The sequence below is a fragment of the Eurytemora carolleeae genome, unplaced genomic scaffold, assembly GCF_000591075.1.
Source record: "Eurytemora carolleeae unplaced genomic scaffold, Eaff_2.0 scaffold79, whole genome shotgun sequence".
In the NCBI taxonomy this organism is placed as follows: domain Eukaryota; kingdom Metazoa; phylum Arthropoda; class Copepoda; order Calanoida; family Temoridae; genus Eurytemora; species Eurytemora carolleeae.
The window spans coordinates 324850-350496 of NW_019396020.1; the positions used below are offsets into that span (position 1 = coordinate 324850).

General features: G+C 33.7%; 5 protein-coding genes across 6 annotated transcripts; all 5 read left to right on the forward strand.

The window, feature by feature from the left end:
• The first annotated feature begins 121 nt into the window (after nt 1–121).
• Nucleotides 122–4290, forward strand: LOC111697448 (exosome complex component RRP4). The gene is made up of 8 exons (XM_023467826.1): nt 122–286; nt 857–992; nt 1529–1672; nt 2003–2153; nt 2444–2550; nt 2967–3041; nt 3324–3399; nt 4088–4290. Exons 1-8 carry the CDS (start codon nt 199–201, stop codon nt 4184–4186), a joined length of 876 nt encoding a protein of 291 aa, XP_023323594.1. The 5' UTR covers nt 122–198; the 3' UTR covers nt 4187–4290.
• Nucleotides 4288–5536, forward strand: LOC111700564 (mitochondrial import inner membrane translocase subunit Tim17-B). Its single transcript, XM_023471905.1, has 3 exons — nt 4288–4682; nt 5036–5087; nt 5260–5536. Exons 1-3 carry the CDS (start codon nt 4295–4297, stop codon nt 5324–5326), a joined length of 507 nt encoding a protein of 168 aa, XP_023327673.1. The 5' UTR covers nt 4288–4294; the 3' UTR covers nt 5327–5536.
• Nucleotides 5537–5544: 8 nt separating this feature from the next.
• Nucleotides 5545–10304, forward strand: LOC111698286 (eukaryotic translation initiation factor 4E type 2). 2 transcript variants are annotated; one of them, XM_023469701.1, is made up of 8 exons: nt 5545–5639; nt 5910–5970; nt 6696–6823; nt 7157–7315; nt 7751–7852; nt 8373–8516; nt 8857–8896; nt 9901–10304. In XM_023469701.1, the coding sequence occupies exons 1-7, from the start codon at nt 5608–5610 to the stop codon at nt 8888–8890; spliced, it is 660 nt and encodes a 219-aa protein (XP_023325469.1). In that variant the 5' UTR covers nt 5545–5607; the 3' UTR covers nt 8891–8896; nt 9901–10304. The 2 variants fall into 2 exon arrangements, with proteins under 2 accessions (XP_023325469.1, XP_023324711.1); XM_023468943.1 differs by lacking the exon at nt 8857–8896.
• On the forward strand, nt 10287–18780 carry LOC111714518 (probable ATP-dependent RNA helicase DDX10). The gene is made up of 14 exons (XM_023493082.1): nt 10287–10477; nt 10597–10682; nt 11216–11299; nt 11545–11627; nt 12122–12252; nt 13125–13202; nt 13493–13588; nt 15254–15380; nt 15762–15865; nt 16153–16278; nt 16767–16841; nt 17034–17154; nt 17322–18173; nt 18548–18780. Exons 1-14 carry the CDS (start codon nt 10308–10310, stop codon nt 18764–18766), a joined length of 2352 nt encoding a protein of 783 aa, XP_023348850.1. The 5' UTR covers nt 10287–10307; the 3' UTR covers nt 18767–18780.
• Nucleotides 18778–22814, forward strand: LOC111699707 (SPRY domain-containing protein 7). The gene is made up of 6 exons (XM_023470796.1): nt 18778–18827; nt 19670–19800; nt 20249–20439; nt 20622–20690; nt 21055–21199; nt 22202–22814. The coding sequence occupies exons 2-6, from the start codon at nt 19704–19706 to the stop codon at nt 22297–22299; spliced, it is 600 nt and encodes a 199-aa protein (XP_023326564.1). The 5' UTR covers nt 18778–18827; nt 19670–19703; the 3' UTR covers nt 22300–22814.
• The last annotated feature ends 2833 nt before the right edge of the window (nt 22815–25647 follow it).

The following is a 25647-nucleotide window of genomic DNA, read 5'->3' on the forward strand; positions in this document are numbered from 1 at the left end:
CGTTCTCCTACTGTTCTTTTTCGCATTAAGTTATTCCAGGTAATTATAATCTATTTTGAATCAAAATCAACGTAACCTGATATTATGATGAAACTATTCAAACGTATCAAATCTATTTCAGATATCTAAGACTGCAGTTTACCGTTGTTTGTTTTTTAAATGCAAATGTAGCTTGTTCTGTTAAATACAATCTTCAAAATGTCATTTGTTGACATATCCTTGGCTGTTGAGAAGCAGGTCGCTAAAGCTGCGGATGAACCTGAGCCAAGCTACCTTGTCACACCAGGTTCATAATTTCATACAAATACAAGCTTAACATACTTTTAATAATATTAACATTTTATTTATAATTCGGTGATAACGATGGACCAAACCTCAGAGTAAATAAAGTAGATGTTAGTTCCACATTTTATTAAAAACATTTCGGTCTGGATTGACCTTCGTAAGTTCTAACGATATAATAACCATAAAAATCGATAATAATGTTAAAAAAAAAGAAAATAAACAAATCAAAAAGATCAAAAAGGACAGTAAGATGGAAAAAGAAATCCACTTCAGATTAGGTTATGTAAACAGGATAATTGCAAATATTCCCTTTTTAAAGAATGTTTTAAGACTATTATTATTGCTTAAGATTGTTTCTGTCATGGATAACATTTTAGTTTTACGACGTTGTCTGGTCCGTAATATGTAATTAAACAAAATTAGGAAATATTAATAAATAATATTAATTTATAAAATTATTTGCTTGCTTGAATCTCTAATACGAGTTTACTACCTACAAGTTCAAATCTAAGATTCTTCCATGAGTTAGTCAAATATCAATGGTGACGTAGTAAGTTTTATATATATTAAGGCGATGTTATTACCCGTGACAGTGGTTTCATGCGAGGGCATGGAACCTATATGACCGATGATATCCTGTATGCTAGTGTTGCTGGAGTAGTGGAGAGGGTAAACAAACTTATCTCAGTTACTCCATTGAAAACCAGGTATTGGTAAACTAGGGTTTCCCTCAAAAACAATTATTTTTGGACATTAAAACCCGCACATTTTGGTGTTTTAAGCTTAAGTATGAAAGTGAAAATGAAATATGACCATTAAATCCGGAAGATGTCTAAATTCTGTTAATTTGCTTAGATTAACCTAATGAAAAACAGCCAACATAGGCACAGTATGTAACTCGCTTAAAAACCAAGATACAGAAGAAATACACACTGTTTGGTAATCTTTATGGCTTTATGGCGCATAAAAGGTTTTTAACGCCAAGGGGTCAGGAAGGGTCGTGAAAAGCACCTTAAAATTTATAGAAGATGATTTTGTTATCATTTAAGTATATCTCCAATCTGAGCTGAAAACTTTAGAATGGGATATCCTTAATCCCGATCGGTTAATAAATCTGGAGATTAAAAACAAGAAGAGAACAATCACAATTTAACTTGGAGATTAAGAAAAAGAGTGGATCAAGCATTAATCCCGATATCCACCATTCTAAAGTTCCCAGCTCTGAAGAAACAAAATTGTTAAGATACAACGGGGAAATCGGAGATGTGGTTGTTGGAAGGATTGTCGAGGTTCAACAGAAGAGATGGAGAGTGGAAACGAACTCCAGGCTTGATAGTATCCTAGCTTTATCCAGTGTTAATCTACCAGGCGGAGAACTCAGAAGAAGGTGGGTTCAGATTAATAGTTTTCTCTATTCACCCAAACTATTTCCTAGATTAAAAAGTACACGTTTTACTTTTTATTAGTTAATGAAATGTCAAATATAATTTATATTTTACATAAATTCCCATAAAATCAAGACATTATATAAACGTTATTTTTCTTCTATGAGGGGATCGAATTAGTCAATTTTTTTTACACAATGTTAGTTTCTTTTTATGCAGAATTTTTAATCATAAAAACTTTTAATTATTCTACATTTTGAGACATTTGATTATTTAGCGACTAAAATGAGTTTTTTGGATAAGTAAATAGTTAAACAAACGAATTATTGTAGAGGAGCTGAAGATGAGTTGAGTATGAGAAAGTATCTCCAGGAGGGGGATCTAATATCTGCGGAGGTTCAGAATATTTATCATGACGGTAGTCTCTCTCTTCACACCAGGAGTCTCAAGTATGGCAAGCTGGGTCAGGGCTGTTTACTCAAGGTACTGAAGGAGTAGGGAGTAGACATCTGATTCAAGAATTTCAAAAGTTCAATACATCATATAAAAATAATATATTTATCTTTACATTTTGCCGACTTAACAACTTTCAAACATATTAATTATTTTTATTTTATTCCCTTGAAGATCTTGTCGTTATTGTTAACATTATTATTATAAAAATCTATTTTCGAATCTATACCGATGTAAAAAAAAAATGATCTTATTTTTCCGCATTTATATTACAAAAAAGTGCCTCGCTTAGTAACTAAATAATGATGGCAATTGTTAAGGTTAGTCCTAGTTTAATTAAACGACGGAAAACTCACTTCCATCAGCTTCCTTGTGGTGCAAGCATTATTCTTGGAAATAACGGGTTTGTCTGGATATATCCAACAAGGTTAGTTTTTTTTTTCTCCAACTTTATAGACAGTAGACTTCTTGTGGAATTTTACCTTTTAAACCTAAATTGTGCTGTAAGGAGATTACTTAACATTTGTTTCACTTTTGAGTTTTTTTTTTTCGTGGGGGGGGGGAATGGTCAAGTTCTTACATCTGATATTTCCGGTCTCTTTTTATTAACATTAAAACGGGAAAATTAAATGACCTCAGTTTGCTTAGAATCGGTTGAATCGTATAATAAAAGCTGTGTTGTTGTATAGAAGTGTTTATTTGTGACATCCCACTAGATGGTAGTCTGTCCTAAAGAATTTCTATAAATTGTATTAAAAGATAAAGAAAAAGAGGTTAAATCCAAAACACATAATGGAGAGATACAACCACAGCCGAAACTTTTTATTAATTAAATAATATTAGAGGAGAAGATGAAGCCGGAGGGTTCAGTCAAAATCTGGAAATTGTTCCGGAGACAGAGAGAGAAATAATTGCAAGGTTGGTTTCAAGGTTCTTTAAAAAATTAAAAAAAATTTTGGTTTAGTTTTGTCCATCAAAATGTGTGCATTTTATTAGTATCTTAGTGTTTGCCATATTTTCGAGCTCATTTGACTATTAGTCAATTTTGGGGAACATTCTTTAATGATGTCAATTTTAGGATGCAATTGACGTTTAGATTCTTACAATGTCAATTTTGTTCATGGAATTTATTTCATTTATCCTGAAGTTAGAGCAGAATAAAAGTCTCGTAAATTATTATTTATATTCTATTGAATTAAGGTTACGTAACGTGGTCCTCTGTTTAGCTGAGAACTCTACTCTACTCTGGGATACTAGTATTATCTATGCCTGGGAGGTAAGACGGAATTTTCTTTGAATGAACTTTCTATTTTAGTTTAAACTTCTTTGCCGCTTTACTAATTTTAAATTGGCGGTACAGTCCAAAGTAGGACTGCAAAGGTTGGCCCAGCTCGGATATTCAAATGTACATTAGTGGGACGTGAGTTCACACTCCTCTGCCCCTTTAGTAATTGTAAATTGGCGGTACAGTCCGAAGTAGGACTGCAAAGGTTGGCCCAGCTCGGATATTCAAATTACATCAGTGGGACGTGAGTTCACACTCCTCTGCCCCTTTAGTAATTGTAAATTGGCGGTACAGTCCAATGTAAGACTGCAAAGGTTGGCCCAGCTCGGATATTCAAATGTACGCCGATATGGCGGTAGTTAAATGTTCTATCGATTAATCGATTTAATCGGAAATTTAACATTTTGAAGGAAGATAAGCTATAATTTTGAAGTCATTTTTAAGTTTCAGTTTTATCATTATTTTTCCCCCCCGATTTTCTGATTCTGTAAATTCCAACATTGTTTCAAACGCACTTTCTTCCTTTCATTGGATTTTTTTCTTAAAAGTTTTCCCTTTTATTTTTGATCTTCTACTTTATTGAATGATTTTTGTCAATGCCTGAAAATTTTACGACAAATTTACGCCTGGATTATTATTTGTTGAGTGCCATTTTTTCTTATAATAGTTATTGTTTTAGGCAAGTACAAAATACAGTATAAAAGAGTTATTGAATCCTGACGCGATGCGTGACGTAGTTCATCTTACACAGCAGAGAATAGAGATGGATAACGAGTAAAATACGCGTGACGCAACAAGACAAGATCTCTACGCAAAACTAGCGTACAGTGTTCCCGAAAGGTTGTGATCTAAGAAGAAACATTATTTTATTATTTTTGCAGATACAATGGATGAGTATGCAAGAGAACCTTGTCCTTGGAGGATTATTGACGACTGCGGGGGCGCTTTCTCCATGGGATTAATCGGCGGTAGTTTGTTTCAAATGATTAGTGGCGCCAGAAATGCCCCTACCGGATTTCAGCGGCGTACACTGGCGGGTATTGCCCGAGTCAAGGAAAGAGCTCCAATACTAGGTGGACAGTTTGCTGCTTGGGGAATCTGCTTTTCAAGTTTTGATTGTACTTTTGCTCATATTCGTGGTAAAGAGGATCCTTGGAACTCTATAATGTCTGGTGCAGCTGCGGGGGCGGTAATGGTGGCCAGACACGGACCTAAACAGATGTTAGGGAGTGCTGTTGTCGGTGGAGTTCTGTTAGGACTTATTGAAGGATTAGGTAAGCAAATTGAAGGAGGGATATCTTACCCAGCCTTCAACTTTCTTCATATATTTTTTATTTTTTTATTATTTAATTTTATCAACTTGTTTCAAAATCTTGTTTTTTTATTTAAACTCTATTACACGTTCGGATAAATAATTATAAATTATGACCCAGAATGTCAAATTTCTCGAGTCTATATATAGTTCTGGTCTAATATATTTTTTTTAATGCAGATCCGGATCCGCTTTATAATGTTTAAATTATACTTAAAACTTGAATGTTTTCATTTCCTCTAAACTAGTTATGTTATACTTTATGCAGAATGGATTTGGTTTAAAATCCAGATTGATTGTTTTAAACCTGTTTAGGTATCATGATGAACCATTTTGGAAGTACACAATTTAGACCAGTAGACCCCAGGCAACTGAACATAAATTCTTGGAACAATTTGTTTGAAATTCTGAAAAAGATTAACTGCAAATATAATGCTGTTTTGAATAGATTTTCCTAAGTAATTTTTTTTACATTTAAATATATTTTTTTAAGATTTGATATTTTTGAAAATGTTTTGAAGAATTCATGTTTTTTTTAGAATGATCCCCGAGGATCCTGCAGGATTGGAACAGGATCAAGGATCTAGTAAGAGTATCTACGGTTAAAGAAAACTACAGATTAGTCCCAGATCATCTAGAGTGAATTCAATCAGACGAAACACCAGTAATTGAAGCAGTTTTATTAGCTTGGTCCCACTGGCAGGCATTTAGATGCACCTTGTCACTGAGAGGTGTCTCAAACATGCGCTCTGTTTATGAAGATGTGTTTGGGAACACTTGTTACAAAATATATATCAAATGTATTGTATTTCAGAATTATTGCCGGATTATTGAGAATTTAAAACCAGTTTAAATAATCAGTAAAGATTGCGCCAATTATTGATAAAATGTCCAGTATATCTTCCAACAAATACTACCAGTAAGTATATTAATAAGAAGCTTTAATTCATTTTTAAAATTGTTAACATCTCCCAATAAAGATAAATAAAAGAATATTTCTCTTTGTTTTTTTGTAACTCTAAATCGCGTACTTATTGGGCTTGTATAAGTATATTCCTAATTCTTAATTAACTTTTTTGAAGTCATAAATTGTATTTCTCAAACATTTATGGGATACCAATGATGATAACTAAATTAATTAACACAATTTTAAACCCTGTTATAGTTTACATTTTCTTGAATATTTTAGCTTGTGTAGTGATGACAGCGAGGAGGAAACTCCAAACAACAATCTGGAGATTGACAATCAGGTTTATAGTCCTCAGTCAAATATCATACCTTTTTATTTAATTAAAAAAGCAAGTAATATCCTTTCCGAAGAAAGATGGGGTCTGTCCTAGTGAACGATTTTTGGACCCACCCCCCTCCCCCCTCCTATCAATTTTGTACATGACATTTATTTTTCAGCAAATTTATTATTATTTTTTTTTGTTATTTAGGGTTAGGTTAGGTTCAGACACTTTCTGGGCCGAGCGCTGCGGCTAGGATGGGCTAAAGGGCCGAGCGCTGCGGCCACGGCCGTTAGGTTAGTTAAGACACTTTCTGGGCCGAGCGCTGCGGCTAGGACAGGCTAGGGGGCCGAGCGCTGCGGCCACGGGTTAGGTTAAGTTAAGACACTTCTTGTCAGACCCATGTACAAAATTGATAGGAGGGGGGAGGGGGGTCCAAAAATCGTTCTCTAGGAAATTACCGAAAGATGAATAAAGTGGAATTAGAGTAGTTCTTGAAGATTAATATCGGTCCTATTGGAATTGATGTTATAAAAATGATACTTCATGAATCTTATTCCTTACTTATCCCACAATATTTTTAAACATCCGATCAAAATCATTTATTTTCCTAGAAGATGACAACATTATTGGGGACTAATTTGTTGTAAGGGAGGGAGGGGAGGTTACTGAGGGGTTCCGGTGTAATGATAAACTTTTTATAGATCATATCATCATTGTATCTTAATTGTTTACTCTGTGTTTAGTGCTTCACCCCTGTAGATGTACCTGAAGGGGAACACAAGCTACAATCTCAATACTGCTTGTGGTACAGTAGAAGAGGATCAGGGAAACAGTCCCTTAATTTCCATCTAAATTTAAAACTTATCGGAAGGTAATATTTGTCAACAGAGAAGAGGGAATATAATTATAAAGTCAATAAAAAAAATAAACAAACAAAAAAATGTAATTCATGTTGAATTATAAATGCATCAATTTCATATTTGATCAAATAGAATATTTTAATCTGATAAAATGTGGCAGATTTATTTGTTTGAAGAAAATCAAATGAGTCTCCAATTGGTAGATTTGTTGATTGGTTGGTTGGTTGGTTGGTTGGTTGGTTGGTTGGTTGGTTGGTTGGTTGGTTGGTTGATTGACTGATGATTGGTTAATTGGTTGGTTGGTTGATTGATTATTGACTGGTTGAATTGATTGATTGATTTAGGTTCGGATCTGTAGAACAGTATTGGCGTATATACAGTCATCTAGTGAGACCTGGAGAACTTTCTTCTCACTCAGACTTCCATCTGTTCAAAAGTGGTATAAAACCAATGTGGGAGGATGATGCTAATAAATGCGGGGGAAAGTGGATTGTTAGACTTAGGTAAATATGCTTAAGCTATTATTGTTAGACTTAGTCGCGTATATCAGGGTGCCGGATCGAATGGGTTTTGGACCGATGGCGGTCTGGGTATTCCACATTGGGGATCTGCCACGAGCATTTCTTAAATTAAATTGTGGTGACATTCGCCGTACCGCATTGGGTAGTTTTTTATCTTGACTTAAGTAGTTGTTGGTTTAATATTTTTGTTAGATCTGTTGATATGATCATTGATCTGTTAGGAAAAGTGTGTATATATAATATTGTTGATATGGTTGACCTATTTTTAAGCAACATAAATAAAATTAATCTTACTTTATTAGTCAATTTAATTTAGTCTAAGTCAATATCTTTGTGCCTAATTGCTATTAATGTTTGGAGTATTTTTATTAATGATGTCATTTTTATTATGACCCTTGATATATTTTCTATGTTCAGGAAAGGCCTGAGCTCTCGGTGTTGGGAAAACCTTGTTCTGGCGATGCTTGGAGAACAGTTCATGGTCGGAGAGGAGATTTGTGGAGCAGTTGTATCCGTCAGGTCTTAATTACTTTACTCGGGCCTCAGTGTTAAAGCGATTTTTTTTGAGAATTATTCCTCTAACGAAAAAATCGGACATCAAAAGGCATTTTTTTCATCTTTATCAATTCTTTTTACACAAAAATTAATTTATTTTCCCAAATTCAGCAAATAAAATCTTGAAACAAAATATGATTTGTCTGAGAGTGGGTGGAAAAAAGTATTTTTAAGAAAATATTCACCCCTGTACGATGGAACGTTATTTCCAAGAAAAGTAAACAATCCCAAACCCAAAACATAGGAAATCTAATAAGTCACAGTAAACCTTGTTTTCACAAATTTGTAAACGTTATCAAACCTTCAGATGAAAAAGTTTTTATTCAAATTAACTTAAAGAGAGAACAACTAGAATATCAATTTCAGGTTTCATTTCAGGTTCGGAGGGATAGCTTTACAAAACTTAATTAAATGTGATTTTCTAATTGGCAGTCTTTTTAGATCAAACACTATTGATTAAAGATTAAACAAAGAAATGTTTTAGATTCCAAGAAGATATAATCTCTATTTGGAACCGAACAGCTAGTGATACGGCTGTAACGAACCGTATCCGGGATACATTCCGTCGGGTACTCAACTTACCCCAGGGGACAGCTATAGAATACAAAGCGCACAACGATAGCATCAAGTAAGCCTGCTTTTACAAACTGTAGTGTGGGGTTTTGTGTTCCAGTAATTTTATTTTCTATCAAATTAAATTTCACTTCTTATTTTTTTACACTTTTAGCTTTAATATTTTTCTTACTTCACTGTTTTCAATGTTTTTTTTTGTATTTGCAAGCGAAGCAGCATTTCAATAAAGGGAAAGGTGATACATGATGTAAATAAAATCCTAGAAAAGGCGAATTGGGTTTTAAGGGGGGTGGGTTCGGGGACGTACTTTTTTATTTGTGTAGACCCTTTAAAGAACATGAGACCAATTATGAATCTTGATATTTATGAGATATTTGAAATACGTTTAATTACAGGGAACTTGAAACCATTGGCCGGGGGAAGACATAATTAACGGTAAAGAAAAATACGTGATTTTGCACTTTTGATTTTTCATTTTTCCGTGTTATAACTAAAATCCGTTTTGGGTGCTTTGGTTTGCTTTGTTTGCACGATAATAATAAAACGTATGAAAAATTATTCACTCACTAGAATCAGTCTAAAATTTTATTTGTGAAAAAAAAGTCTAGTTGATTTAACACTTGGACGTACCCATCCCTGTAATATTAGTCCTGATTGTAGATGTAGTATAGATCCGGATCCATTTTTTCCACTGCGGATCCAGGATCGGATCCACATCAAAATTAAATGGTTTCGAGGGAGTTGAAACTCGATTTGTAAAAATTAAAAGAAATAAAATTTCAAAGTTGTTTAAGTTTTTAAGAATCAAACAAAACATAAAGCTAGGAAAAAATGAGATTTTTTGGGATATCCGTTTCCACTTTATATACACTTGGCGTGGAGCGTCGACCCCTACTTTATTGATTGATGGGTTGTCTGTTGAAAATAATAATAGTTCATTTATACGAAGTAAATGTTCTGAACTTCTGGTGACGGTATATAACAGCATTAGATTAGATTTGGAAATTTTTATTTTAACTAATAACCATGTTATAACTTCGAATCATAAAACTCATTTCCGAGTTTTTTTTTATTTTCTTTTGTTTGTTTGATTAATCTCTTAAACTACAAATTATAATCTCTTAAACTTCAAATTATAATCTCTTAAACTTCAAATTATAATCTCTTAAACTTCAAATTAACGAATGTTGTAATAATTATTGACAATTTTATTATTTTCTTAAAACAAAATCTTCTAAATGACCGTTATCTTTGAGGGAATTAGGGTGGTTTTTATTCCGTTATCAGGTTTCTGATGATTTTGCACATTGCTACGAATTTAACCGCATGTTTCCAGGTTTAGATAGATATAAAATATACATTTTATCTGGGAGGTTTGTTGCACTAAAAACTGAACTATCTAAATGATCTTTATTTGTGACATTTTTTGTTTGTTTTAGGGACAAGTCAAGCTTTAGAAACACGGATATTTTTGTTCGCTGAGAACTGTTCCTGGTTTAACTGACTAGTGACTTCCAACCACAGATTTATACTGCAGACAGACCCTCTTGTCTTCTAAATATTAATCAATCAATCAATTTTATTGTATCACTTCTTGGAAGATTAATTTCAGGGGAAATTTTTTTTTTATGGATTTAGAAATATTCCATCAAATTAAAAATTGTTTTGGTTGACAAGTTATGGGAAGCTTGAAAATAAGATACTTTATGATACATCCTTACCTCGATCAAAAATATTATTTCTCTACATAAATTGTTTAAAAATTATATTGGAAAATATATACTTAAACCTGTCATAAAACCAACAGCACAAATCGAAGCTCGGAAATCTCAATGTTTCAGAAGAAATGGAGAAGAAAGACAAGTTTAAGAATAAAAAATTCAAACACAAGAAATTTTCTCATCCTAAGAAAGAGGAGAAGAAGAAAGTGAAGAAGATAGATACAATGAAGGAGAATATAAACAAACTAACATCAAGATATGAAGAAATTGACACAAAAACTATAAAAACTTTCAGGTCTGTTCCTCAGTCCTTTTGTTTGCAAAATGTTTATTATGGATTACTCACAACTTTTTATATCTTTTGCGTTCTTTTCCTTGTTTCTTTAATATCTAATATTTTACTGTTCTATCTAGTGAGTTTCCTCTGAGTAAAGAGACCCTGAAAGGGTTGAAAGAAGCTGGATTCGATAAACCGACAGAGATTCAACGAGAATCAATAGGTAAAATATAACCACTACCATGGGTATGCATTTTATTAAGGAAACTGTTATTCCTTAAAGGAAGGTAGTGACCCTCCAATCAAATATGGCAATGCTCAATTTAAAGCCCTTGAAACCTGAATCGTTTTTCTGACGCGGGAAAGAGTTAAATTCTGAAAATTTCTCCACTGCTTTTTAAAAGCAAGAAATGTGCTTGGACACTTTCGCAGAAAACCCGCAAATAAAAATAAACAATTCAAGGAAACAAAAATATCGATTACTAAATCCTATTCGAGTCAAAGCTTTTAAAAGTACCGCTGTAAATCGGTCATTGCCATCTTTCCAAGGAGGGTCACTTAAATTTACGCTTACAGTCCCTTAAATGAAATATTTAAGGGACATTTAAGCGTAAAGATTTACATTTTTCGAACTAGAATATGACTCGATAAATATTTATTGTTTAAAACGAGTAATATTTAAAGGGTATAAGCCCTACGCTTCAAAGGTTTAGGATATATCGTTTAAACCCTTTTTCTCATTAACTTAAATTACAGGATTGGCTTTACGAGGTCTTGATATTCTTGGTGCTGCTAAAACTGGATCTGGAAAAACACTAGCTTTTATAATTCCGATAATAGGTCAGTGCAATCATTTAAATTTAATAATTTGCTACTCAGGGGCGGCTTATGGTTTTTATCGGGGNCCAAAACTGGAAAACGGGTTCTTTTACCTTTTACCCAACCACCCGAATATTGCAAAGGAATATGTTATATTTTATATTTATATTTCATCAAACTGAAAGAATTTTTGTCAAGTTCCTTCTCGATTGGTTAACATATTGGTAAATAAATTTTATGACGGATTGAACGAATGGTTGATCTAGAGAAACTGTATACTGAACAGTGGAGTAGAACAGATGGTGTTGGTGCCCTGATCATTACTCCTACTAGAGAACTAGCATACCAGGTAATCAAGGAAGGTGGATTGTACATTATGTGAACTTGATGGGAGGGTTCGCGTTCTTCCTAGGATCAAATAAGAATATTGCTTCTAGATTAGTTCAGGGATGTTTATTTTCTGTAAAAATAATTTTCCCCCTTTTTTTCAGAAGTTCGATGTTTTTTTCATGGTTTTATTCGCTGAAATTGGGAAAATAAATATTTATTTAAAGGAAAATTAACAAATGTTTTAAAAAAGGATGAAAAAACTTTACTTTGTTACAACGAATTTTTAATTTTTCTCCTCCAGATTTGTTATTATATTTATGATTCTAATCTTTATCTACAATGTTAAACTTTTCCAACCTTTTTCAATTCTGAGAGGGAGGGAGGAAATTATTATTCCTCCTCCTGTGCTGTGGAGTGATTGTTTTTCAAACCAAAAAATAACTCTGAAGAAAGTTGATTACTCCCACTTTAAGCCCCTCCACAGGAAAGGTTGAAGATCTGTTATTTGTTTAGATATTTGAAGCCCTGAGAAAGGTCGGAAAATTCCATGCTATCAGTGCTGGTCTCGTCATAGGAGGGAAGGATCTAAAGTTTGAATGGAAACGATTGCAGGGTTGTAATATTGTGGTCTGTACCCCGGGCAGGTAAACAAGGAACATTTAATATTAGATTTAACTTCTTAGTCAAGAGACAAGCAGCGTAATCACGTGACAGATGTCGAAAATGGCTTTAAAATATCTTTTTGACCAAGAATCTACAGTATTCATCCGTTGTTAAGTAAATTTTACATCTTAAACTCTAAAATACTCTAGACATACAAGGTGTCTCCGAAAAATGTGTATTACGGCCCACTAAACATCATTGTTTTGTGTTAAAAGTACTTCTTTTATGTACAAAACCGAGCACATTTTAGCATATTAGGTCCGCTTTTGAAGGTTAACACGGCATTTTAGAGAAAAATTTTAATCGACGTTCCCCCCCCCCCCATTTGTGAAAATTGTACCTGCACATTTAAACGATGTTTAGTAGTCTAAAAAGCCTAAACTCACTTTTTCAGAGACACACTGTAGTTTTCAGTTTCCCCCTATTTATACACTGGCATGTCCGATTGTCTGGACATCGACGGTAGAGAAATACGTATTTTATCGTTTTATGCGATGGAAAACTAAAGTGTAATGAACCTTGAGAAATGACTTCACAAGTTCACTTTTCCTCTCAAAATCCTGAATATTACGCGGGATTCAACAAATTTAAGGAAAATATTTATTTTCTGTAACTCCGTGATAAATCAACAATTACAAGCGTTTCTTTGGATAGTATAAGGATAACTCTTTAGTAAGTACTTGATCATTCAAAGGTTTGAAAATCGAACATGCCTCTTTTAAAATGGTGGGTCACTTAAAATTAAGTCTACATACAGTTCCTTTCAGTAAATTTGTTGTGCCCTTGGAGTTTTTTTTCATTTTTACTTGAAAATATTTTTACTTGAAAATATTTTTTACTTGAAATTGTTCAGGCTTCTGCAGCATTTAGACGAGAATCCAGCATTCAACATGGACAATCTTCAGATTCTAGTTCTAGACGAAGCGGATAGGTAATAAAGAAAATCCTTTTATAAAAAATTAACATTTATAACCTTGTAATTTTGCTTAAATAATACTAAACTTAATTGGGTTCAGTACTGTTGCTACGGACGTTGTGGCGACACCCCCACCCTTCAAATATTTCTTAGTAACCTATCCAGGTTAGATAAGATGAATAAATAGTCACGCGAGGTTGCATAAATAATTTGTGGGTGGGGTGGGGGTCAAATACCCTACCATATTTTCTACATTTTTCATAAAATTTTCTCTCTCAATCTTTGAACCTTTTGAATTTATTTAGATGCCTGGATCTAGGATTTCAACAAGCCATGAACTCAATCATTGATGGTTTACCGGCACAGAGACAAAGTTTACTCTTCTCAGCAACACAAACCAGGTTAGAATTACAACTAGGATTAGTTAGGGTTAGGAGTATAATTGTATCAGGATTAGGATTAGTTAGGGCTAGGAGTATGATTGGATCAGGATTAAGATTAGTGAGGGTTAGGAGTATGATTGGATCAGGATTAGGATTAGTCAGGGTTAGGAGTATGATTGTATCAGGATTAGGATTAGTTAGGGCTAGGAGTATGATTGGATCAGGATTAGGATTAGGATTAGTGAGGGTTAGGAGTATGATTGGATCAGGATTAGGATAGTGAGGGTTAGGAGTATGATTGGATCAGGATTAGGATTAATTGTTAGGAGTATGATTGGATCAGGATTAGGATTAGTGAGGGTTAGGATTATGATTAGTGAGGGTTAGGATTATGATTGGATCAGGATTAGGATTAGTGAGGGTTAGGAGTATGATTTTATCAGGATTAGGATTAGTTAGGGTTAGAAGTATGATTGGATCAGGATTAGGATTAGTTAGGGCTAGGAGTATGATTGGATCAGGATTAGGATTAGTTAGGGTTAGGAGTATGATTGGATCAGGATTAGGATTAGTTAGGGTTAGGATGCGATAGGATCAGGATTAGGATTAGTTAGGGTTAGGAGTATGATTGTATCAGGATTAGAATTAGTTAGGGCTAGGAGTATGATTGGATCAGGATTAGGATTAGTGAGGGTTAGGAGTATGATTGGATCAGGATTAGGATAGTGAGGGTTAGGAGTATGATTGGATCAGGATTAGGATTAGTTGTTAGGAGTATGATTGGATCAGGATTAAGATTAGTGAGGGTTAGGATTATGATTGAATCAGGATTAGGATTAGTGAGGGTTAGGAGTATGATTGTATCAGGCTTAGGATTAGTTAGGGTCAGAAGTAAGATTGAATCAGGATTAGGATTAGTTAGGGTTAGGAGTATGATTGGATCAGGATTAGGATTAGTTAGGGTTAGGATTATGATAGGATCAGGATTAGGATTAGTTAGGGTTAGGAGTATGATTGGATCAGGATTAGGATTAGTTAGGGTTATGAGTATGGTTGGATCAAGATTAGGATTAGTTTGGGTTAGGAGTTTGATTGGATCAAGATTAGGATTTGCTAAAGGAAAGGAATTGATTAGGAGAAGGAATGGGATTTGATTTTAATTTTAAATATTTAGGCGTTAAAAGGCTATTTTCTTTTAATAGACTTATTTATATAGGCTTAAAGTCTTAAATTCAAACTGATGACTATATGTATATATTTTGCTTGTCTGTCTGTCTGTCCGTTTGTATCTAATAAATTTCAAAACGGCTGAACCGACCGGGCCTAAATTTTGTGTGGGACCTCACGTGACCCCATGGTAGGTTTATGGATGATCCAAATTTAAAATATTTTTGTTTAAAAGTTTTATATTTTAAAATTTTGATAATACGCGAAAAAATATTATGAAATCCGCAAACTTTTTTTTATATACTGTACAGTGTACAAAGAGAAAATGCTCACAGATAAAGCCACAAATAAAAGTTGAAATAATAGATAAAAGCCTAGTTATTATAAATCGCAGCAATTAACACAAAAATAGTTATATAAAGATTATATTATTATCTTTAAACTGTCCGGGCCAAAAAATCTGGTTCAAATCGAAGGTGATTATTAACTAAAAATCTGATAAAAGCTGGTGTTAAGGAGTGTAACTGACCTGGCAAGGTTGAGTCTAGAGAACCCTGTTTACGTATCTGTACATGAAAACTCAGATCATACAACCCCAGATAATCTTACTCAATCCTACATTGTTACAGATCTACAAAACAAGGTAATGATAAGAAGACAACTTGAAAATTTTCAGAAATAGGCTTAATAGACATACAGCTTTAAGTTGCTCAAAGAATCTTGTTTAAGGAAACTACCAAAATTGTTGATTTATCATAAAAGTTCCGATTGAACGCTCAACAAGGATGATTTACATCAGTACATCATAACTGAGTAGCTTCACACTTCTCTAAAAATTTTCAAAATCTCTATACGTGAATTGTCAGATTTTGACGAGGCCGTAAATATTTATAACATTCAATATTCACTAAATAAATTTCAAATATCCGACCATAATGATTTCACTTAATCAGTGAGACCATGAAAGCTAAGGATTAGTGGGTTCTAAAAGAAATACCTAAGTTAGATTTTTATTCTGTTTCAGATAAATATTTTGTGGTCTTTCTTGAAGAATCACAAGAAGAAGAAGATCCTCGTGTTTATGCAGAGTTGTAAACAAGTTAAATATATCTATGAAATATTTTGCAGGTAAATAGTTGTTTCTTAACGTCAATATTTATAAGATATATAATAAAGCTCTTCGCTCATATATAAGTTAGCTATAGCTGGCCAACCAGCTGGTCCTAGTTGGCTGAAATTTGTTAAAGGACCTCATTGGACTTTTTTAAATTCGAAATTTCGAATTTATTTCAACCGTAATTCTCAAGTTTCACGGGCAACGCCGGGCAGTTTAGCTAGTGTTTACTTAAATCTATCATAATCAGACATGAAAAAAAATTACTAAAATGATAACATTTCTTATTTGTTGTATCTAGATTAAGACCTGGGTTGTCTGTTCTAGCTCTGTACGGAACACTACATCAGTTGAAAAGGATGGCAATCTACGATCAGTTTTGTGGAAAGGAATCAGCTGTTCTTTTCGCTACAGATATTGCTGCCAGGTAGAAAATTTGGAAAGGATTCTCCCCTTTAAAGACTTTTTCTTAATGGCAAGTACCCAATTATTTAGTTATTACCTAAATATTATAGCCCCCCACTCTCCTGTAACCTATTTGAAATCTTTACGATATGCATGCATGCCACTGAAATCTTAGGTTCAAATCAAATCAAATCATGAGTGTTAGGGAAAGCTTTAGGCTCCACTCTACAGCTTGGAGTTTCAAGTCCTGACTGAGAGGTGGGTTTTCAGCCCGGATTTGTTTAATGTGTAACCGTTAATGAATCGAGTGTTTGAATCTTAGGTTCATTAAAAGTGCAGGACCGACTTTAAACAACTAGAGCAAGCTGTACAGTACATATAAAGACTATATTAGAAAAAATTGGACAATTAATTATCTCCTTCTAATGCTAATAATCTGATTAGAGCATAACAATAATAATAGTCAAAACGATCTATTTTTTTTCTTTCCTATCATTGTTTTAATTTTAGAGGATTAGATTTCCCTGCTGTTGACTGGGTTGTACAGTTGGATTGTCCGGAGGACGGAGTTACATATGTACACAGGTAAGAGTTACATATATGTACATTTTTCATTGTACACTACAAGGTGCATTGTATTGTATTCAGACATAAAAGTTGACTCGAGTACCTTTGCTGCAAGCCAATCTGCATGAAAAGTTAATTTGTTTTGTAACTTGAAAAAAAAGAAAGTTAATCTTATTAAAAGAGTTGAACTAATTTCTAGATAATATTTAGGGCTGGTCGAACTGCAAGATATAATACAGCTGGAGAAAGTTTACTAGTTTTACTACCGCAGGAGGAGGAGGGAATGCTGAAACAACTTAATGCACATAAAATACCTATTTCAAAGATTGAGGTAAAATCGCTGCCAATCTATCTATCATATTAATTTTCTCAATTGAAGAAAAAATTAAGAGAGAACGTCTTGAACCGTATTGCCTTTTTTAACCTTAAATAAATTAGATTGATATCATAGGTTAATCTTTTTTAACAGTGTGCTTAATATGCTTGTTTTTGTTTCAGATAAACCCCGCGAAGCTTCAACAAATCGAGAAGAAAATGGCGGCACATCTTGCCAGTGACAAGAACCTTAAAGAATCAGCACAGAGGGCCTTCCAGTCTTATATTAAGTCCGTCTACCTTATGAAGAATAAAAATATATTTAATGTTCATAAACTTGAGACGGAGAAGTTTGCGGAGAGTCTAGGTTTAGCTGCTCCTCCCAGGGTTCGCTTTCTAGACAAACAGAAGAAAATCATCGAAGCTCGGAAGAAGAAGGATGTTAAGGAAGTCGCTAAAGATGAAGAGGAAGATGATGAAAGTGTGGAGATGGAGAATATAAAGAATGCAAGTGAGAAGATCCAGTTGACAGCTGATGCTGACAGTGACGCAGAAAGCGATGAAGACATCTTCACAGTTAAACGAACCAATGTTCAGATAGAAGATGATGTCGAAGAAGATGCTGAGGTTGATAGGTTTAACAAGAACAGGATAACCTCCAAGGTTCAGATGGCAAAGAGAATGCTGAAGAAGAACATAATTCCTAACAGTAAGGTTTTGTTTGATGATGAAGGAGATGTGAAGACGGATAGTGCCAAGATGAAGGTTAGTGAGGAGGGCAGGCTCTACGAGGCGGAGACACTGGATCGTGAGGGCGGAGGTATTGATATTGAGCGAGCTAAGGAGGTTCTTAAAGCGGAGGATAAGTTTGACAAGCAGGCGGAGAGAGCCAGACACAAGGAGATGCGGAAGGAAAAGAAAAGAAAGGAGAAGGAGGCTCGGAAAAGAAAACGTGAAGAAGAGGACGAAGAAGAAGAGGGTGAAAGCGACAGTGGAGAGAGTGTTGACTTGTCTTGGTTACCAGATCCAGATAAGGTAACAAGTGTATTCTAAATCAGTTCTAATTCTATGCGGATCAGGAATCAGGATATTATCAAAATACAAACATTCGGATTTGCCATCCATTTTTGGTATATTCAAACGGGTTTCTAGTCTTTTCTACCTTACGTTCTCCCTTCAAAAAAAATTATTAACGATCTTAAATGTCCTAGGATTTACATATTATTAAAAAGGATAAATGAAAGGGGGTATAGGCTGAAACCTCAGCATTTTAGGAGTTGATCGAGACATATAAGAGTTCTATCTGATGTTCCTGTCTCGAGAAATTGATATATAACTTAACACAATTCTCGAGGCTTCCTAGCGTAAAGAAAACAAATTATTATTTTTTATCTCAACGTTTTTTTTAGATCTATGGTAAGGAGGGAGGTGAAGAGTCTGAGAAGGAAGAAGAGGAGGAGGAGGAGAGTGAAGGAGAGACGGAGGTGAAGGAGAAGGCGGACAAGATAACAGTGATAAAGAAGAGAATACCGAAGAAAGCAAAGTTAGAGGAAGAAAATGTTGCGCTTGACACTGGACTCTCATTAGAAGATGACGAAGATCTTGCTCTTCAACTTTTATCAAGATAAATTTATTTTTCAGATTTCTAAACAAGAAATATGTAGGAGGCTAAATAGTTGAGTTCTTTAGGTTAGTTTGACGTTTTTTTTATATTCATGAAGTACTAACTACTAAATGAAGAACCCGGCGTAGCTCATTAAATTTGAAAAACACTGGAAAAATCTATTACGAGTTTTAAAAAGAATCTGTTTTAGAAAATGTAATTTTTTAGTCTTTTTTACTTGAGCCAATTTGGTCCAGTCGTTTGGTCAGTTATAGCTAACATATATAAATATTATATATCAGTTGAAACGCAACAATCTTCTTATAACATTTTATTCATAAACAAATTGTTTCATGCTTTTTATGCAATCATCAGTATGAATGGTTTGAGAATTTTTCACAGATGTTTCGCGGATTTTCACGAGATGTTAAATTAATTTTCAAATTAATGTTACATATAGATACATACAATAAAACAAACATGATGTAAAAAAACCATACTTTATCACACTACATTTATATTATATACTAGCCTGCGCCCATCTTCTAAATTAATTGTGAACATGTTCTCTTGTGTACATCGTAAAACAAAACAAAAATATTTCGCGGATTTTCACAAAAAATTTCGTGGATTTTCAAAATTTTTAAAAATTTAATGAAGATCGAATTTCGATGGAGACAAATATTTAAAATTTCAATCATTCATAAACCTTCCCTGGGGTCCCTAGATATCTTACAAAAAATTTGGGCCCGATCGGTTTAGCCGTTTTGACGTTTATTGGATACAAACAGACAGACAGACAGACAGACAAACAAACAGACAGACAAGCCAAATTTATATATAGACATATATATAAGTGAAGAGCTTTATTATATAGATTTTTTGGATCAATTAAAGACTCCGGGATAATTTAAAGCCATTTTTATTGTTGAGGACAGCTGGGTTAAGATCTGTATTTGAGAATGTTTGGTCAGTGTATAAACCTAGTATCTGGGTGTCTGTACGGGGAGGGAGATTGGACTGTGTCTCCGGATATACCTGCTTCCCAACCTATACCAGGTATATATCCTACATGGATATCTAGGTTGTGCAATGCATTTTAAAATAAAAATTAATATCCCAAAAAGAGTTAAATTGAACTTGTTAATACCTGGATATCGGATATTCTTGCAAATTCACAGGGGTATAAATTGTCAAGAATTAATCCGTTAGGGTAGGGGGGGGGGGGGGTGGATTGACCGGGAAAAGAAAGTTTTTTCATTTATTTTGATACTTTAAGCCTAAAACTTAATTTATTTTCCCCCGAAAAATCATTGTGTTTTCTCCAATTCTGTGAATAAAAAACTAAAAAGCAAACTTTTTAAGGAAAAACAATTATTTTTTAGGGGGGGGGTGATTTTTTAAGAAAAATACACCCCTGCAAATGTACTGAGTATATATCCAAACAACATATCCCTAGTTTATATTATATATCTAGAAATCCTAAGAACAATATTTATGTATCTAGATGTTATCCTGGATACTACTACTATGGGCCAGGAAGCTGTAGTAGTGAAGAACGGGATGAGATTATGTGGTACTGGAGCTGCTAGAGGTAGCTCTCCTATACTACAGGATAAAGCATACTGGGAGGTCAAGATACAACAAGGAGGGGTATGGAGTGTAGGGATTGCTACTCCTTCAGCGGATTTAAATAAAGTAAGTTGTGAATAATGCAACTAAATGAATTTTTGTGGGCTCTATGCTTTCAGATTTTGCGTTCACTCCCTTTAAAACTTTATATCGGCTTTATCAAGTCAAACATGTAATTGTAAAAGGTAAACTAATACTGAACTATGCTTATTATTCCATAAATATACAACTATATAACATATTTTCAGGATCTTGGGTTGGATCACTGCTCCTGGGCTATTACAGATTCAGGTCTTGTTCGTACAAAAGGTCAACAGGTAGATAATTTTAAGTTGTCAAGTTTTTCATGAAAAGCTGTTTTTTGTCAAGTTTAGAAAATCATCAATGTTGATTTCTAAAGTTATGAAACTTATATTTTCCTCTTCCATCCTTTGAAAAGATTATACTCTCCTGATATTAGGGAAGTTTTGATGTTTCATTTATTGGATGGTAATTAGTAAATCCAATTTTTATTTGCTTTTCTTTAACCTTCTTTTATTTTAACTTGAGATCCGATTACCAGTTAGTCGAGTTAGAAATTGCCCTCGCGACGATCGATAAAGTTTTCAGGCCAAATAAGTCCAATCGGTAACAAGATTTCGATTCTATCCTCCGAAGTTTGAAGATATTATTTTGTTTAAGGAGTATAAGATAAGTCCTGGAGCAGAGGAAGGAGATATCCTAGGGTTCTCCTACGATCATGTTGAGCTCAATATATACTGTAATGGTAGAAACCTGGATACTCCAGTCCTAGGGATCAAAGGAACCGTTTTCCCGGTCTTCTATGGTGAGCGTTAATACTGTGAAGGGACCATTTTTACTTATTTGGGTAATTTCATGGTGAACTAATTTGCCTATTAGCTATTCATTGGTATTAGTCTTACTTTTCAAAGATAGCTATGACCGGAGAGAAAGCCGATTTATCGTTCAGAATTCCAGCGGGAAGGTATGATGCCTTTGCATAGACACTATTTAAACATTTTTTCAGTAACAACAGTCCAATAAAATATAAAATTATCATATTTTAATGACATCATTTTTATATAATAAAATATAAAAACTTTTGATTTTAGAATTACCAAGAAATTAACATGATTTAACAAATTAACACGTTTATACAAAGACAATTTTCTCTCTCAGACAAACCGGTTCCTAGATTCCACCTCTTCAATAAATCGCGGAGATTTCTGGGGTAGTAGAGCAAACTTATCACACCGTTAAATGTTAAAAATAAGTTATATTTTGAAAATAAACAATTTTACAATAATTTAATTAACTATATAATTTACTATTATATACTACAATTTAATTTGATATTTTTAAATTTTTAAAAATCTATGACTGACAAAAAGCATCAAATAGAGTAAATGTAATTGCAAACAAGGTATCATACCTTTGCGCCGGAATTCTGAATGATAAATTGGCTTTTTCTCAGGTCACAGCTGTCTTTTAAAAGCAATACCAATGAATAGCTAATAGGCTATTTAGTTTACCTTCAAATTACCCAAATAAGTGAACTGCCCCTTTAAGAATAATCAGTGATGTATCTTGTTTTAATGGTTACATGAAATAAAATAGATAAATAGCAGAAGTGTTTTTAAGATTGCGCGAGTGATATCTTCGATATCAAGGAACCCTTAACATAATGATAGCCTTGAAATCTTTAGTATCGCTTCTAGAAGAAGATTCGCGGATTTCATAAACTTGTTTAATTCAAGAGTGAAAACTATATGTTTTACATTTTTTAGATTATTACTAGTTGGGTGTCAAAATAACTTTTTTATTTTAGTTGATGAAGGTGCTATACTAGACGCAGTGTTTGAACAGTTTAGCTATCCACCTCCGACTGGATTCGAACGAATCATGATTGAAAAGTCTGTTCTCTAAACTAGAGTCGACCTATAGTACAATGATCTGCCAATACCAGCATGATAAGATTTAGATATATATTTTCTGAAGATATCACTTCCTTCAGTCCTCCAACCCCCTCCGCAAGTTTTTATGGTGATGGTGCAATTTTAGAAAATATATTGTTCACTTGTAACTATTGATCTAAAGCTCAGATCGCATTTAGTGCTTAGTTTTAATATTGCATCAGTGTTAGTAAGTTGACAAGTGCACATGCTGTATTTATCTATTGATCCCAAACTTCCTCTTAAAAAAATTGTACAGTCCAATTACCAATACAAAAATATGAAATTTGGGCTAACTATGTGAACTCCTTGTTTGTAAATGTATAATCCAGCTCGGAACTTAATGTTTTCCAAGTTTGTAAACCGTAAACCTTGTGATGTGAACTATAAAACCTTTATGTGATAATTTTATATTATTTTTTATTTGATGGGTCGTTTCTTTTTTTTAAATTCCGATTTTTTCAGTAAAAATAGAAGAGTGTGGGGTGGTATCTATTTTTTCAAGTGAGACCAGTTAAGTTGCCGAACTAGTTCTTCTTTATTTGCATATCTTTATTTGAGAATAGCATCTTGGACTGGTATATATTAAATTTATGTTAAATAACCGCCATTTCAATTATTATTATTCTGGATTAATTGACGTGTATAAATTTAGAACTGATTGTTTGCAGTTTTGTCTTCCTGGATCCGGATCCGCAAAAAATATGCGGGTTCCCGGATCCAAGGGGCAAAATATTAACCATAAAAACTTTCTAATCCCGAGCTCACTAAGTTTCAGCATAAATTGAGCGAAAAAATTGTTGAAATTTTTCATTTGATAACAAAAATCAGCAAAGTGTTCAGAACCCGCGATTTAAAAGCTTCGGCTTGAGCCGTATTTCCTTAAACCCGACCTTAAGACCAAATCTTAAACCCAACTCTGACGACAGCTTGTGTCATGTGATTGACAGCTGAAAGATCTTCGGTTCGACTTACGGAGTTAGGCTCAATGAAAATAAAACCGACCTTGGTTGGTTTTAGTGGAGAATAAGGGTTCAGTGTTGAGCCTTGCTTTCATAAAACCCGGAATGCGCCAATTCCTATCATGAAAATCCGCCAATAGAATATTAAACCGGTTTATTAACTGAACTCTGTGGAAAATTAGATGCAGCTTGAATCCGCAAGCTCTAGCCGTAAATAAAGCCAAACGACAGCTTAGACCAGAGTCGTATTTTCCCGAATTTTTTAAATCGTGAGCTCAAGGCTTGGATCCGGATTCAATTTTTTTCAGGGCTGATCAGGATCCGCATCAAATTGAAATGGATCCTAAGCACTCCTTTTTTATAAGTATTAGACTAGATTGTCTTAAGCTTTTAGTATGAAGTGTATGTAGAAGCCCATAGAATTATTAGAAATTCATTCGTCGTTAACTGTTTTATGTTGTTAATCTTTGTTAAACCGATTTGAATTTATTTATGATAAATATTTTGTCAAATGTATTTTACTGTAATTCAATCTTGTGCTTTCATGTTTAAACTATAATGTAACTGTTCTCTCTGGTGGATTGTAGAAGACGAGGGGTAAAATGTCTGGTATAGTGTTCCTGTTCTTGTTTATGTTCCTCATGAGCTGTCCTGTGCTTTGTGAGGAAACTGGTGCTTGTAAGAACACACTTGACAAAGACGCAGTTCTTAATGTCTGGAAAAATTCGGGTTTGTTGATTCTTATATTTGGGGACAATCAATTTAATGAATGAAGCTTGAAATGATGAGGCCTAGGCCCGGGCGTAATACAACAACTAACTACATAAAGGAATAGAGTCTTTGCCACAAACTCTGATTTTCTAATCACTATTATCTTTGGAACCAAATGTTACAGACCTTAGATATTTCAAACTATGAATTCTGTTAAATAAAATAATCAGAGTTTGAAATATCAAATGTTTACAACATCGGGTTCTAAAGATATTGAGGTTTAAATATTTAATTTTGTTATAAAGACTCAATTCCTTTCCAGGCTAACCTAAACACGACTTTTGATCGTTTAGCATTATCGTTTACTTTATATAACTAACCTATTTCCTAATTACTATCGTTTAGCATTATCGTTTACTTTATATAACTAACCTATTTCCTAATTACTATTAATAACGCCATTGACAAAATTCTAATTATAACTTAATTTTCATTTAGAATACGAGATTTAAGTTATAAAAAGTTATAACCCGGACCAAATATAACGCCCGGGCCTTATTTAACGTTACACCGGAATTAAAGGATAATTTGGGTAATAAATGACACCTAGTTTCACGCCAAAAGAAACTTGCTAAAACCTTTGTATTTTCTGATTATTTCAGTAATTGGCCAATGTTAAAAAAAATATTCATCTCATGATATCTATATATATACAAGTTAGTATTTCTTGGTATTTTTTCTAGCTTTAGTTTTGAAAGATAAGAGATTCGAGCAAATCGTAAATTTCTATAAAGTTGTACCCAAATGTGAATATTTTAGTTAACAATAAATGAATTGTTTTCTCAGGGTTCGTGAAGAGCAGTCAGACCAAACTAGACTACATGGTGGATTGGGACGCTGCAACCCCAATGGACTACAGTGAGATACTTTTCATCGTTATTTTATCTTTTTCAAACAAAACTAACAAATCTGCATCTAGGAACTCGGACTAATCTTTCCTGTAAAATATTAAAAAAATTTCAGTATTTTCCATATTTGAACAATTTTTAATCATAGTGGGCCTCAAGAAATCGTTAGTCGAATTTTTAGTTCTACAGTTTTAATAAGATTAAAAGTTTTAATTGGATTGCTCGAATCCTCGAATGTTTACCATTGAAAGTTTAAATGCTTAAATTAAACCCGAGAGAGTGGAGCGGGGGGGGGGGAAGAAACGACTTTGATAATTGCTACATATCAATTCATTGGTTCCCGGATGAGAAAGATTAAATTTCTAGATAGAGGACTGCATCAGGGACTCTGCTACACAACTGTTGAAATTGTTTACAATGCAACATCTACCAGGTTCAAGGAATATCAAGGTAGGTTTAACATCAGAGACTCTGCTACACAACTATTGAATTGTTTATAATGCAACATCTACCAGGTTCAAGGAATATCAAGGTAGGTTTAACATCAGGTACTCTGCTACACTACTATTGAATTGTTTATAATGCAACATCTACCAGGTTCAAGGAATATCAAGGTAGGTTTAACATCAGGTACTATGCTACACTACTAATGAATTGTTTATAATGCAACATCTACCAGGTTCAAGGAATATCAAGGTAGGTTTAACATCAGGTACTCTGCTACACTACTATTAATAGGCT